This window comes from Biomphalaria glabrata, chromosome 16 (assembly GCF_947242115.1).
Source record: "Biomphalaria glabrata chromosome 16, xgBioGlab47.1, whole genome shotgun sequence".
Lineage (NCBI taxonomy): Eukaryota > Metazoa > Mollusca > Gastropoda > Planorbidae > Biomphalaria > Biomphalaria glabrata.
This window is the reverse complement of record NC_074726.1, coordinates 18147424-18163638: the sequence shown is the minus strand read 5'-3', so window position 1 is coordinate 18163638 and position 16215 is coordinate 18147424. Positions and strand designations below refer to the sequence as shown.

Below are 16215 nucleotides of genomic sequence, written 5' to 3'. Positions count from 1 at the left end.
AATATGTGCTTTATATAGGCTTTTCCCGACATTTTTAACGTGTTCCGCAATTGTGACTTCTTAAAAAATCATGTTCCGTAATTGTGACTGACCATATCTCAGTCTATTTGAATGTAAAATTTAAATATGTGGTGCAAAACTAAACATTGCGTCTATTTTTATCGGAAAATGAATGGGCAATGTCTAGATACTTTTAGTTTTTCTATAGGTCAAACCATTACGGAGCAAAAAATTGAAAACTAAAAGTAGCAGCAAACTGTTCCGCAATATAGTGACTCTGATATATATATATATATATATATATATATATATATATATATATATATATATATATATATAGAGAGAGAGAGAGAGAGAGAGAGAGAGAGAGAGAGAGAGAGATTTGGCTTTTTTTCCTGTCATGAATAGGTTGACTATATTTCACTACACAGTGGCGTAACGTAGCTAGGGTGTTTGATGCCCAGTGCGGCGTCTCCTCATGATGCCCCCCCCCCCGATATAAAACAGCGAAAATACGTTATTAGACTATTTCAAAATATACTACAAATAAATATTACGAGCTTTCTTGGACAGAAAACTATCAACAATTTTATCGAAATTTCCACTAATGGCCTAGATAGTGAAATGCATCGCTGATTGGTATTAATTCTTGATCAACTTAATTAAGTCTGAAAAACCTCACTCGCATAAAGCCACACTTACCATAATTGTCAGTATTATTTAAAAATCTGTGTAATGAAATAACAACGACTAGAATACCAATAACAAGGCTTTATTCAACAAGACTGCAGTAGACAGTCAATGAGCACAAACACATCTCACAAGGCATTGCTTAACTACTATAAACACACACACACACACTGGACATGACCTTTGGACACGCTGGACACACGCAGAAAATAAACAAATTAGTTACACTACAATCTGATAATGCTACCACGTGATTGTCAAAAGAGCTGAGCCGAAGACTCTTCGAGCTCTAGGCTTGTAAGCCTGCCTGAACAACCGTTCTGTCTGAAAGAGACCTATGTAAAGCATTGCTATTTCCAAATATCTGGAACTCCGGGTGCATGGACTAGACTGCATGGCCGAAGGCCGAGTACACCAGGAACCTCAGCCATTTTCCTATGTTGTACCAAGCTAACCGTGCAGGACTCGCCATTAGTGTAACGGTCCCTTAAGGAACGGCGCATGGATTATCGACAGGGACGTGGGAGCTCTCTTTCAACTCCCCTCCGTGCAATGGAAAAACTCGCATTGCCTTGGACACTCTCACAGGAGTTTTGTTTTGCTATTCAATTAGGCTAATCACTTCCTCAAATGATCGTTTCCACCTGACTGCCACGTTGAGGCAAAATAGCATACCCGGGCGATAATACTACCTGAAGAGACTCTTGGACATCATTATTTTTCTCTCAAAGCAGAATCTGGCATTCAATAGGCATCACGAATATTTAGACATTATTTAGAACTGAATCATCTAGTGGCATTCTAGTTGATTTTAATTCAAGATTCCAAACAGGTCCTTGTTTGAGAAGTTCAAAGGCTTCTGAAGAAATTGCGACATACTGTTGAGGCCTCTTTCGCTCCCGACGAAATTAGTTTTTGTCCAATGTAGCTATGAGCATCATCGAGATTGATTTCAATCTGAGGATTTAATAGTTGGGATAGCGACAAAATTCATATTCACCTACCACATCATGATCATATTGGGTGATTATTTCTTGAACTATCACGTCCAAGGAAAAACGAATCTCAATCCGTAGCTCGTTCGTATGTGTTTATACAGAATCTTCACCTTTTTTCGCTTGGCTTCTTTTTATTGTGGCCATTACGTCTTTAATATTCTGCACTAATCCTCAGATCTGAGCACATACTTTCGCTGGAGGTAATAATGGATTCAGCCTTGCCCTTCCGAATAGTAGTTATCGATGTTTTTAATGTTTTCCATTTAAGTGCGCAGTCTCGATTGGCGATCACTGTTTTGGAGTTAGACTTACCCGTCGTTTATTTCAGTTAATTCAGGGGCCAAGAATCCAAAATAGGTAAAAAAAATTAAGACTGCATGGCAACTAACAATCCGCCTACGTAAGAGATTTTGTCTTTACAATTCTTCTTCAATTCGTTCGTGATGCCCATTGAGGACCAGATTCTGCTTTGAAAGAAAAGGAGTGATATCCAAGATTCATTTCATTATCAGATTTTTACCTTTAGGACTCTGTGATCATTGCCGTCAACAATTTTAAGCAGAGAAGACAATTTTTCCATCTAAGCTAGCACTATGAGCGCAAGCCAGACTTATCAATCTTGAGCAACGCCCATAATATTAACAGAGGGGAGAAATAAATAAATCTTTCAATCAAATACAGTAGTTAATGTTTGTTCATTTATGTACAATGTGTGTAGTTTTTACTGAGAAATTTTGTGCTCAGTTTGATGCCCCTCATCACTTGATGCTCCGTGCGGCCCACACCACCCGCACATGGCTAGCTACGCCACTGTCACTACCGCATAGCAGAGTGCTCATCACAAATGTCCGGTAGACTAAGACTTTGGTATTGATAGTCAGCAAGATATTGCCCCACATTCTTTTCTGCAGCCGTGACATGGTGTCATTGCCTTGGCTATCCTGCTGATATCTTTATCCAGTAGAAGATCGTTGTAGATGATGGAACCAAAATAAGGAAAAATGGTCAGCAATTTTCAAATATAAATTATCTCTATCGTTTATTCTGCAAGTTTTCAATTATTTTAAATAATTCTAGTCTCTCTGAAAACGTTTTCAGAGCAATTCATCTGAAAGCATTTACGCTGTCGAATCGGGCGCACTTTTCTCAGCACAATTCCCCTAAAAGTTTACAATTGTCGCTACTACATTATTTCCTCTCAACAACCCGGATTCATCCAAAGTAGTAAGTTGCTAGCGTACTTCGAATGGGAAGAAATGTTTAAATCTTCATTTCTGAGCGTAATCGTCAATGCCAAAAGGTAAGCCTACTTCAATAATAAGAACTGTTGGATGTATATGCCTAATGTGGCAGCAATGCTGTGTACAAAATGCAGCCACAATTCAGTTTTGAAAGAAGCTTTTGATCATGGTGTGGCACTGCTCTTGATGCAAATATTAAGATTTCAAAGCAAGATGTAATTTAAGTAAATTCCCCATCACAGGCATAAGAGAAGACCACATTGTTTTTCCTAAGTTCAAAATTTTGCTAGGTCCAGATCTTTATATATTCTATAACCATCAGGTACCAGTCTAACATCCACATACAGCAATAAAACTACAAAAGAGATTTCAATTTAGTATTGTTATCTGGTCTTTGCATCACCACCCAGGGTTTCATCACTAAAAGCTTCAAACTCCATTTATATTTTGTAATATGTTGGCAGCACATCAAATACCCAAACATTGGCATTGACTTGACTGTATACTAGTGCAGCAATGCGATGTTGGAAAAGTAATGCACACTCAGAGTTATTTCAAGTGCCGACTGCTATACAGATCAGCGTCTTGTTCGTGCAAAGTTCAACATCTCAATCAAAGCCCCCCCCCCCCCCCCCAAAAAAAAAAAAAAAAGTTTACCTTCGAACTAGGAAACTGAATGTCGAAAAGTTGGTGAATGTACAGAACAAGTTTTGAGCTCGGAAAGCCTCAGGAAATTGACCAAAAGGCAAACTGGAACCAACTAAAACAGACTCTCCGGACGCAACGGCCAGCAGGGCAGTGGGCTATTGCATCAAGCCCAACAGAGACTGGTTTGACGAGAACAACACAGCAATCCAAGAGTTTTAATAATAATAAAAAAAACACCCACTACTCTTCTGTGCTCGCAAACCCCAACAGCACTGAAAAAAAAAAAAAAACTCCCTCTACAGAGCCTCGTGTAATACTTTGCATGCGAAAGTATGCAAATTAAAAAAACAACTAGTGGATGCATGGAGCTTTCGGAAAATATACACAGATTCGCGGACGCAAGAGACACGCGCTTACCTACTCTTTGAATCACTCCGCTCTGCTTACGGCCCAACGTACCAGATTGGTGAAATCCCACAAGAAACAGTGATAAAAGGAACTCGACGAATTGTTGAAAAGACAATTGGGAAGCTTATAGGACACAAAACGCCTGGCTCAGACGTCTTCCAGCAAAAGTTTTTAAAATGGTTGGTGCTGCTCTCACAGAAAGCTAGGCCTCTTCACTTTGTGCTGGGACTGCTCCTAGAAGCTGGGAAAATCATTGCCAGGAAACTCCTTGACAAATTGGCCAACTCCAAAGTAGGCAGTGTGCTTTCTGAAATTCAGTGTGGTTTTTAAGCTGGTAGAGGCACATTGGACTTAATTCTTCTAGCGTCAAATGCAGGAAAAATGCAGGGAGCAGAACCTGGATTTGTACACTGAATTCGTCGATCTCACCAAAGCATTTGACACAGTGAGTCACAAATTGCTTATGGAGGATTCTATCTCGGCTCAGATGCCCATTTAAGATTCATCGCCATGCTGAAGCAACTGCATGAGAATCAAAAGGTTCAAATCAGATACAACGGTGATCTATTCAGCTCACTTATGCATAGAGAATGATGTGAAGCATTGTTGTTTGCTTCCTCCTACACTCTTTACAATATTCTTATATATGTGTGTAAATGTGTATATTTATTGGGGAATAGTAAAAAGGGGTCGAATAGCTAAAAAGTTTGAGTACTGCTGACTTGGAGGATATAGAAAATCTCAATTTGTACATACATTTTGGCATATTTACGAAGTGTAAATATAATATAGATCTACAGATCTATGTCAGGCACAAAATTTAGCCTATAATTTTCCATTTTGAAGTTACGAAAGTCGTCGAAAGTAAATAAAAAGGTAATAGAATCTATATTACATAGGTATGTGCTGCTTGCAGGATAGAGGATTGTGTGTTGTTCTTTTATGATTACTGGACTAGAACTAGTCTAGATCTATATTAGTATATAGAATCTAGGGTACTAGGCCTAGGCCCTTGGGTCTAGATCTGTTGTTTATAGATCTAGAATAAAGATCTATAAATCTATAGACAGTCTAGATCTGTTACAGATTCTGTAAGTGTATCCTAGACCTAAGTCAAGTCTAAGTAGAATAAAGTAGCCCAAGTCCAAGCCAAGGCTAAGGCTATAAATAATTATAAATTAAAAATGGTAAGTAAAATAAAATCTCAAATGAAATAATAATCTAGAGTAGTTTATGCTATTCGGACACCTTTAGGCCCAAATTTGAAAGTTTGACTTTGACAGCGCATTATTTGACATGGTTCGACATAGAAAAGAAAATGAAGTTGAAGTACATCAAAAATCTTCTTTAGTTTTTATTAAGGAGAATAAGGATGACTACTTATAGTTATATTTGTACCTCTAACCCATATTTGTTATTATATAAATATTGTTACATATTTCTGAATCTTCTGGCTAAATGTATTAGTAGACACACAAATAAAAAAACACTGCAAAGAACTTGACGACTAAACTTTCAGTTTCATATAACTTTAATGACTATTAACTCTAACAATTCGTTACTGTAACATGTAGCGTTTACAGTTAGCTATACTTCGTTGCAATTCATCTCTTCACTTCGTTGCAATTCATCTCTTCTCAACTTTCCTCAAGCCGTATTCCACAGAACAGACCAACGACACACTTCCCAGTGTCGCTCCAGGTCTCCCAAAGCTGAACCAAGTCGTACTCAAGTCTACCGAATCAGAGCCGCACACGTCTTACATCGACTGTATCGACTGTAACGGCTCAAGTCCACTGTAGTTCGCTGTATAGACTTTAACGACAGTAGTCCACTCCAGTTAACTCTACCCTAGTTAACTTGCATCGAGTCGTACACATTTCTCTTCCACAGAGCCGCACACGTCTTACATCGTCTGTATCGACTGTAATGGCTCAATCACGACTCCATACGACTGACTTTCACATTAACTCTCTGGCTTATATAGAGTTCCTAATCGCTTGTCCAAAGTTGCACAAACACGGCTAGTATCCTCTGGGATAACACGTGAGGAAACGTCACATCCTGTCTTTGTTTATACATGTAGATTCCAGAAAACATCGGTTGCAGTGTCATCTTGCCGGGGTCACAAGTTGTGACCTCTATCTGTCACTGGACATTGCTAGTACCTTCTGGAATAACACGTAAGGACACGTCACATCCTGTCTTTGTTGATACATGTACATTCCAGAGAACACCCGCTGCTGTGTTATCTCGCCGGGGTCATACGTTGACCTCTACCTATCACTGTCATTTGTAACAATATTTAAGGTCAAAGAGGCCGTGTGTTTTCATTTAATTCGGACAAATTTGACCCACATTATTTGATTCCGTACACCATTATTTATTTCGGACAGTCTGTATATTTAGGCCTCAATAAACTCAGATTTTAATTCTATATTAATATATCTAAATTTAAAGATCCCCAGGCATAGCCCCTCACATTAAATCATTAAGATGTTTAGGAATTATGCATAAATACGAACAAACAAAGTAAAAATATGAACACACTTATTCTACCAAAATTAGGTCACTGGGATAGTGACTTCTATACCGACTTTTAGACTTATTTTATGTTTGAATTGTTTGCATGATTAGATGTGTGTTGAATGTTTGTGTTTTTTGTTTATTAATTTAATAAATTTCTAATACAGATGTCAGATGATCTTTTGTAGTATTGTACATGTTAGGATAGCCATTCTTGCCTAACTGAATCCTTTATATTTTCTCTATATAAATCTAGATCTATCTAGTAGGTCTAGATCTAAGCATTTAACTTCATTCAATGTACCAAGCTCACTCCAAACATTTGCCCATTTATTCTCTATTTAAAAAAACACAACAAATGAACAAATATAATATTTATATAAGATCATTTTTTTATTGATGTCCAAAACTGGCTGTCCGAAATAAATTTTGGTAAGAAAATCGTAATTTAATTCGGACACCCTATTAATTTTTTATTTGTATGGAATCAGACAACTTGGCTTATAAATCAAATAAATCAGCTCCAAAAACAGAATAAATATTGTCGGGCTCATTAGTATAGACTTGGCCAATAAAAAAATATAGTCTTAACCCTAGGAAGAGGTAAAGTCATCCGGGTAACAGGAAAAAACAACAACCTGACTAGCAAATTTGAAATTCGTTTTTCTTACATAAAAAGACAGCTAAATGGAAGGAAATTGGGTCAGAATCATTGGAAAATGGACAAGCACATTATACAGCGCGCTAGTTTTATAATAAATATTAAAATAATTAATTTAATGACCACGAAAACAGCAAATGTCCGAATTCATGTAATGTCCAAAATAAATAAACTACTATAGATCTAGATCTAGTCTATGTAATTTTTTAAAGTGTAAAGTAGTCTATGTTATGTATAATAGATATACTCAGCATATATAGAGATCTCTCTTAAAATATAAGAGAAACCTGATTTAGCATTTCTAGTCTCGTAAACTAATACCCTTGTTACTTGTATTCTTGTCTTCTAGATCTAGAGTGACATGATGATTAATCTACTAAATACTTTTAAATAGTATTTTATAATATAAATAGAAAATGTCCAAAAAGCTGTGATCAAAAAAATGAATTTTCGTCATCTCATCATAACTTTATAACCATAATAGATAAAAGCTTGAAATTTGGAACACAGCTACCCTATTATATGATTTTTAATTTGAATGTTTCATCTCACATGCAGCTAACATTCATTCACAGCTAATCCAATTATTTGAAAATTGACTTCGATCCTTTTTCTAGAATGCCGTTTGGTAGAAACTTCCTCAGCTTTATAATATTTATAAATATAATGTAAAATAACACCTTGATAGCATTCTCTCCACTAGGTTGATCAAAGATAAGCTGTTAAACAATGCATAAATCATTTATACTTCATATTATCCACGAGAATTACTAATGTCTGGCGCCACATGTCGCTGCATCATGGGGTGACTTCATTTAACATCGTCAGGATGGGCCCAAATTTGCCTTAATTAGCTGATTTCCTTTTATAATATTTTGTGTACCTAAGTATAGAAAAAAAAGATTTCTAACACTACTCTATTATAAAAATATTGATTTTAATACTATAGTCATAGATTGTTATGGTAGAACTATAATTTTTCCATTTACCCATTTTGAAAAATAGCCTAATTTGGCATCATTTATAGCATGTTAGGGGAAGTTTTTTTAATTTTGGAGGACAAAATTTCATTAAAAAATAATGAAATAACAAACTTTAAGCATAAATCTAGGTCTAAATTCAATAAAAATATTCCAAGCTTGCTTAAAAATTATATTAAATGCAAAATCATTCTTACCTATGACTTTACTGTAAATTTTCTAAATAATCACGACTTTCATTTGTTGACAATGTGGTATCATTCAAAAGCTTAGGAATCCTCCTTTAAGATTAGCATGAGGGTTTTTAAAACATGAAGCAAATGTAAAAACAACAATCAATCATAACTAAAGACTCTAAAAGATCCCTGCCCCTACTAGGCCCTAGTCCCTAGTAAAAGGCTAGTTTAGTTAATAAAAGTTTAGTAGTTAGTTAGGCTTAGCCGGCCTAGGCTAGACTAGATTATTATTTAATAATACTACTAGTAGTAATAGACTCTAGAAGTATAAAATAGATCTACTACTAGTCATCTAGAGTCTAGACATTCTATTAAATTCTAATCTATATCTATGAGCTTGTTGACTATACTATTTATATAAATATAACTTATAAGTATAACTATAAAAATATAATCAGCTACTAGATCTATATTATATCTATAATAATAATATATTAATATATAATAATGAGTATTATGAGTATATATACAAATTATAATATAATCTAGAGTAGATCTATCCTATCTAAATCTAGATCTAATAATTTGGGCTAGACAGTGTATAGTATATTAAAATATTATTATTATTATTATTATTATTATAGCTTTTATATAGCGCTACTTTCATGCTTATAGCATGCTCAGAGCGCTTTTGGTCCAATCTCATTATTTCATTTACAGTACAGTAGGTACTTTGTCTTTGACAAAAAATTCAAAATAAATATTATATATATATATATATATAACTATAACAACAGAAACTATCTAGATCTAGTTATGTAGAGCTTGCTAAGAGGTTTACAAGGAAACCAAGTTTATCTTTCTATGTTATATAGTAGCAAAGATATGGTAAAATCCACCCAGATATCACTTTCTTTCTCCCCCCTCCCCATTTTCCCAACTGGTCCAGATATAAATAAAAAAAAGTGATATTGAGAAAGCTAAAATCATGAAATAGTGCTAAACAAAGTCAATTGGTAAAAATATTATTAATAGCACCTAGATTTATTACCTTGGTCTAGATCTGTTACAAATTTAATTACATGACTGATCCAAACTAATTGACACAATTACACTTCAAATATAAGCTTGTTTTTATTTTAAAAAGTATATTTCATGATTTTCTTGTTTTGTTGTTATTTCAAAACCATCTTTATATATTTATATAATTGTCTTCGTCGCTCAAGAGTTTGGACGAGAAGAAGAAATAAAGGAAAGATCACTCTCTTATTTCTGCGGATAGTCACCCCACAAAAAAACAAGGGGGGGGGGAACAAGTATTCACCGATCGTTTCGGATTGCTGCCTGGTTGTGCGGTTTGCGCTCTGGACTGTCGTTTGGATTTATCATTTCATTTATCAAACTCTGCCCGCTCCCATCCCCTTTTGTCCTTCAACTCTGAAGGAACATCCGAAACATGTAAAACATTTTACAAACACTAAATAGCAGCGCCGGACTTAACCATTGTGACCAGGAAGTCATGGAAAGAGAACAAGTAATCTACTATGTATATTCACCCGTCACTAAATATCTGGGCTGGACTTAACCATTGTGGGGCCCTATGCGAAAGAGATTTCACGGGACCAAGGTTGGGTAGAGAAGCGGATAATAGGTGAAATTTAAGAGTTTGTATTAGAAAATAAATTCTTCTCTATGCATTTTATTCATTCTTTACTACGTACAGAATTACTTTACGAGCCTTGCGCGTAGCAAAGTCATACAGTATATCATAATAATTCTGTTTCCTATATAGTTCACGCTCAATAGCAAGAATTCCCAAATCTATCTTCTACAAGAATTTGTTGACCTCAAGTAAATCTTAAGTTTGTTTTAGGGCTACTATACGTACGTCACGGTTCCAGTTAGTACCCAAGGAACATTTATGCCAAGTTTTATCAAGATTGGTCAAACGGTTTTGATTTCTATGCGTAACATACATACATACATACACACACTCACGCACATATACACACACATACATACATACTTACATATATATATAGGTGCCTGTATTCAGTAGTTGATTGCCTAACTTTTAACTACTAAAAATTAATAATATGTACGTTAAAATACAAGAAAAGTAATAATTTTTTTAAAAAGGTGCCGGTACACCGTACTGGTGCGTTCCGTAAAAAAAAAAAGCCCTATACTATAGATATATATATATTGTTGTGGTGTTTTAGCTGTAAAAATGTAGAGAGGTATAAATAGATCTATTAATCACTCACAGTCTGGATTGCGGTTCACAACCACACACATATATTTAAATCCTCGAAATAACTGAATGATTCTTTAACATTAAAATAACTTAAATCCACAATAAAGGGGCACAGTCCAGATGTCAACAGTCCTAATAAGATCACATCTTGCTAGCCATAAGAGTGAGTCATAACTGTCGGTTTTTAATCCCATCATTCCCTTCTTCCGTCCAAAATAAGTTCTATTTTAAGTTGCGTCGCTCAAAGGAAATCCCCGATAACATTACATTTTAAACCTATAACAATATATATATATATATATATATATATATATATATATATATATATATATATATATATATATATATATATAGATAGATAGATAGATAGATAGATAGATAGATAGATAGATAGATAGATAGATATTTGAGAATTTGAGATAGATTCTTTTTTTAGTCATAATAGAAATGTGGAAGATTTTCCTTTTTTTTTTTTGGTGTGGGGGGTAAATGTCAGAGGGGCTGGATTTATTCAGTGATTAATGTCTTCATCTGTTCCACCTGACTTGTTGATTATATAAAACTATCTACCTGGACTATGATCTGTTTTATGTCTCTGCTTTGTTTGTTGTTTATTTTAAGTACTTTTGTTTTTCGTTGATTTATTTTGATGCTTACTCTTTGTCCTCTGTTTTACTTAAAGCTGTGATCTTTTCTTGCATATTATATCCTGTAGTCCATGAGATAATACTGCTATGTCGTCTGGTCTGCAAATTCCAAACTTTTGTCCATTGGCTTTCTTTCCCTGCATTAGAAACTTTGAGAGCCACCAAAGAAGAAGCTTCAGCAGTTGCTAAGTTTTATTAAATGTATGTGCCAGCAAAGTAAAGTCTGGCTTTCTTGACTTAGCTAAATTACTGAATGTCCTTCTCAGCAAATATGGATGCTTAATATCAAAATGACCTTTTTTAAGTTTTGTTGGCTTCATTGAAATAGAAATTAGTAAAAAATGGTGCATTTGCTTTTTCAATGCCTGCTTTAACTATTAAAGTAAAACCATACACTAAAAATCATATTTTCTTTTCTTAACTTTTTTGTTTGTGATCCTTTATCATGGATTTACACGTTATAAAATTAAAATCAATAACATGGAAGGTGTTTTATCTGATATGCTATTCAATTACGTCATGACAAATCTTCGACATAGAAATAATAATATATGATTCCTCTCTGGTGTAACATTGCATTATGCAGTCTTTTTAACATCTATTATCAAATGACAATTATAATTTTTAAACAAATTATAACTACCAATAAAAAGATTATTACAATGTCAATTTCACACATTAGAAGAGACAAAAAAACAACATTTTTTTTCAATGATCTTAGCCACAGGCTAATTTTCATTTGATAATAAGGGGGTCAGCAGCTACAGGTTGAGAATGGCTGATTCACTCCCTTGAATTATTTTCGATGACATTTTTTTTTTGTCAAGGTCAGACCAATAACATTTCCAAGTTTTTATAACAAATAGTGTCAATTTAAGTGCTGCCTACTAAAAATGATAACTGTCAGACAAAAAAAGTTATAGTTCTATGTATATATATTTAAAAATTACCTCTTTCAGGCCTTGCAATATATAGGCAGGTGATGTAATGGTCAACTGTTTCAGTGGCCAATGGTTAACTCTTTCACTCCTAACTGACGATACCAACATTGATTTGACCCGATTAAATTAAATTAATTTTTGATTTTATAACTTTAATTTGTGTTATATAAAATGAACATGCATTCTTCTATAATTATATACCTTAAATAACATTTCCTGATTACATACAAAAAAAGTTATTGAAGTTTAATCATAACAGGGTAGTGAAACACAAACGAGCAAAATGAATAATTCCACTGGAACGTGGAAAATAATTACAGAGAGAAAGAGTTAATGAGGGCGTATGTAGCCAACACAGCAACCTATCTCCTTTACTTTCCCTAAAGATGTCAGGTACCCATTAGAGTTGAGTGGACTCAGGGCATCCTGAAAATCACCAAATTAAAAATTCCAGTCTTCCTGAAATTCGAACCCAAAACCCATGGTTCAAAAGCCAAACGCTTTACCACTCAACCACCATGGCCTTCTGTATATTTGTTGTGACTGAATTGTTTCTTATGCTATTGTTCAATTCAAAATACAAAGGTTCTTAATTACACTAACCTTTTTTTTTATTTTGCTTATTTTCAGCTTATTTCAATTAGGGGCTCTGACCTTCGTGATTACCAATATTTATTTTGAAACTTTTTTTTTATTGCAGACTAATTTAAACCATTTAGATATAAATGTCTTGGTATATCTTTTTTTATTTTTTTTTTTATAAAAAACCTTATACATACATATAAGCTTTTGTAATCCTTTTACATGTATTAAATTTAAACTTTTGGCATATCTGCAAATAAGCTATTTGAACCACTGCTGAAGATTTACCAAATAGAGAAAAAGTTATTAATGCTATTTTTTTTCTTTAGGATATTGACTTTGAATCAAAAATTTCTCACAGTCATAATTCCAGCATAACAGTTCTGCTAAATGACAACCATTCAACAGCATGGATGGATGCTCTTGTGTAAGTCTTGGTTGACATTTTACTCAATGTTACTAATTACGCAACATTGTATTATGTATAATAAGATGAAAATCTAGTTCATATAAATATAACTAAGTTTACTTAAGCATTTGTTGTTTTTTTTCATTATAGAGCTGTAAAAAATGATATAATTGGAAGCAACAAAGAGAAAATGCTCATCCTTCAGTCTGGACTTGTTACAAGGTTTTGTTTTTATATTTTATTAATTTTTTTAGTATCAATTTAAATGCTTGTAATCATTAATTTTGTTTTGTTCATCAGAAAAATGACTGCACAGTTTTAAAATAAGATAGAATATAAGATGATAAAAATAATTTTTCTTTAAAAAATTTTTTGATAAAAAAATTATTTTGAGATATTCAATAGCATTTTTTTAAAAAAAAAAAATGTATATGAACTATGTGAAAGAAAGCTTAAAAAAATAATTTTATTTCATTAAAATATTCTTTTTTTTAAATGAAAATATATCAGTAATATATTAATGAACAATAAACCAAAATTTATGTTCATGGATTTAATACACTAAATAACTTTAATATATAAATATTGACAAAAATTATTATTCAAAATTTCATTAAGATTTTGTTTTATTTACAGCTATTTTGAAGTTCTATAAATTCCTTATGAATGAGAAATTTTTCTTTAATAATCCATCTAATGGCCTTTTTTATATAATGAGATATAATCCTACCAGAATCTTCTTATTAAACAGTCTTAATAAACAAATATTGGACACCCAGCCATTGTCTATACTAAAACTAGTGAATATTAATTTATTTATTTACTAATTTATTTTTATACCTTTCAGAAACATTTTCCTAAATGAAAAAAAAAATATTTTCTTGTTTTTTATTTTCTGAAGACTTCTGAACTGGATTGAAGATGATTCAATTAGCTATGATTTAAAAACGGAAGCAATAATTGTACTTGGAAGTTTGGGGAAAGGAAATTCTGAAATGATTAGAATTCTTATTCAGGAAAAGACAGTTCCAATTCTACTAAAATGTTGGTATTCATTTATTCATAAAAATTAAATTAGCTGTTATTTATTTACATAGTATGTTATGGGTATGTAGTTTAATTTGCAAACCATTATGGATTATTTTGTGTCATTTATGTGGCACTCTTGAGTGAAACTGTCATTCTTATGGAAAGCGTCTCTTATAAAAAAAAAAGACTCCAACTTATATTTAAATATGTTATGCTGTTAAAATGCTGATGTGTTTTTAAAGTGATAACATCCTATAAGAAAAATGATATAAAAAAAAAGAGTTGTGAGTAGTTAATGTTTTTGAATTTCTTGTTGAATATGGGTCCATTTTTGTTTGCCATCTACCATCATTATAAAACAGCAATTATTTATTAGTAAATTATATTAAAAACACATTAAATGTCTAAATTATATACAGCAAGAAGCATATTGATGGCTAAGAGCGAAATTATTTTATTAGTAATAATAAAACTTAGAGATTTTAATAAAGTATGTGAAAATTTTATTCTAATTGAAAATTAAAAATGTTATTTTTTAATCTACAGCCCTTACAAATTTTAATTTGCGATACACTGAAGCAATTTTGAGATGCTTACGATCAATTTTTCTTGTGAATACAGAGTCACTTTTATATATATATGAAGTAAGTGTAATAACTTGTTCAATTTATTATTAAAAAATTTAAAATTGAATTGACACAGAATAAGATGTCTGTTTAGTTTGTCCATCATAATACATTGGTGACCAATGTATTTTTGTTCTAATGTGGCTTATGAGACTTAATTGGGTCAGAAATGATCATCTGCACAGTGGGCAAGCTATTCCAGCACACTGCCTTGATTTTCTTCTGTGTTGCTTTTCCTCAGCCAAAGCTGTTTTCATATCCTTAGTGATTTTTTAACAGCTTTCACAGCGCCATGATTCTCTATCATTTGCTTCTGTCTCCGGTGTGTTAAGTTTCTCAGGGAGGCTTTAAGGTTTCTAAAGCATTTCTTTTGTTATGGAGGCCTGCACTTTTGAGGACCTCTGTGTCAGGTATCTTGTCTTGCCACTTAACATTCAGAATTTTTCTGAGGCTAATCATATGAAAGTGGTTCAGTTCTTTGCATGTCTTTTATATCCTGTCTACTTTTCAGAACTCTATTCTTTGCATTAATTGTTTGCTCATTTATTTTGATTGTTGGGCCAGTACAGGCTTTACCTGGAGCTGTTTTATTGGTATTTATTGTGAGACTAAAATCGGTACATGCTTTTGAGAAAACTGCCGATGCTCTGTAGTTCAGTTTTCAGGAATTTAAGACATGGGCATCAGCAAAAAAATAGGTTCCTAATTGTAGCTAATTTTGTTATTGAATGGCTTTGAGAAGCTTCCTGTTGAAAAGACCACCATCAGTTTGTTAGGTTATATTTATTCCCTCAGCATCACTTTTCTGGATGCATCTGTCAGCATAGCAGAAACTATATGACTGAACAGCACGGGTTACAATCCTGTTTTAACCCATTTGATACTGCAAAAGGCTCTGATAGTTTTCATGCCATCGTGAAAGAGTCTCACCATAGTTAAGAATTTTTGTGGGCATGAACTTCCAGAGTCCCTCTCTATTTACAGTGCTGAAGGCTTTAGTTAGATTCTCATATATTAGATTTGTGTAACAATAACAACTTTAAATATTGTATGTAGTATAAATAGACAGATACAAAACCATCGGGCTATCATCCTCTATTTTAAAATATTTTTCAATAGTGGAGTATTAGTTTGCATTTTTTTACTACAATAATCAGCTTTTAAGATGATGTTATCCATACTTCTTGGTAACTTATAAATATCATTCTTTAATTGCAGGAAATTAATATTGGGTTTTTATCTAATAAGTATTATATCATTTCTGCATTGAAAAATAGTGGCCTGATGTTTAGAAATCCAAATTAAAAAAAAAAATACAATAGATCTAAACTAACAATAATAAATCTGTGCGGTTAGACAAAGGGTCTATCTGCCTCCTATTGTCTTGGGCAATGTT

The 16215-nt window shown here is 33.1% G+C and overlaps 1 protein-coding gene across 3 annotated transcripts in view; it reads left to right on the top strand.

Moving 5' to 3' along the window:
* Nucleotides 1–4733: 4733 nt before the first annotated feature.
* LOC106068997 (armadillo repeat-containing protein 8-like) overlaps nt 4734–16215 on the top strand; it is a 40586-nt gene continuing 29104 nt past the window's right edge. Inside the window, exons 1-5 of one of the 3 annotated variants that reach the window (XM_013228552.2) lie at nt 4734–4861; nt 13085–13182; nt 13315–13386; nt 14066–14208; nt 14740–14837. In XM_013228552.2, the coding sequence (XP_013084006.1) occupies nt 13169–13182; nt 13315–13386; nt 14066–14208; nt 14740–14837 (327 nt within the window). In that variant the 5' untranslated portion in view covers nt 4734–4861; nt 13085–13168. The other 2 variants (XM_013228550.2, XM_013228551.2) reach the window with 2 other exon arrangements.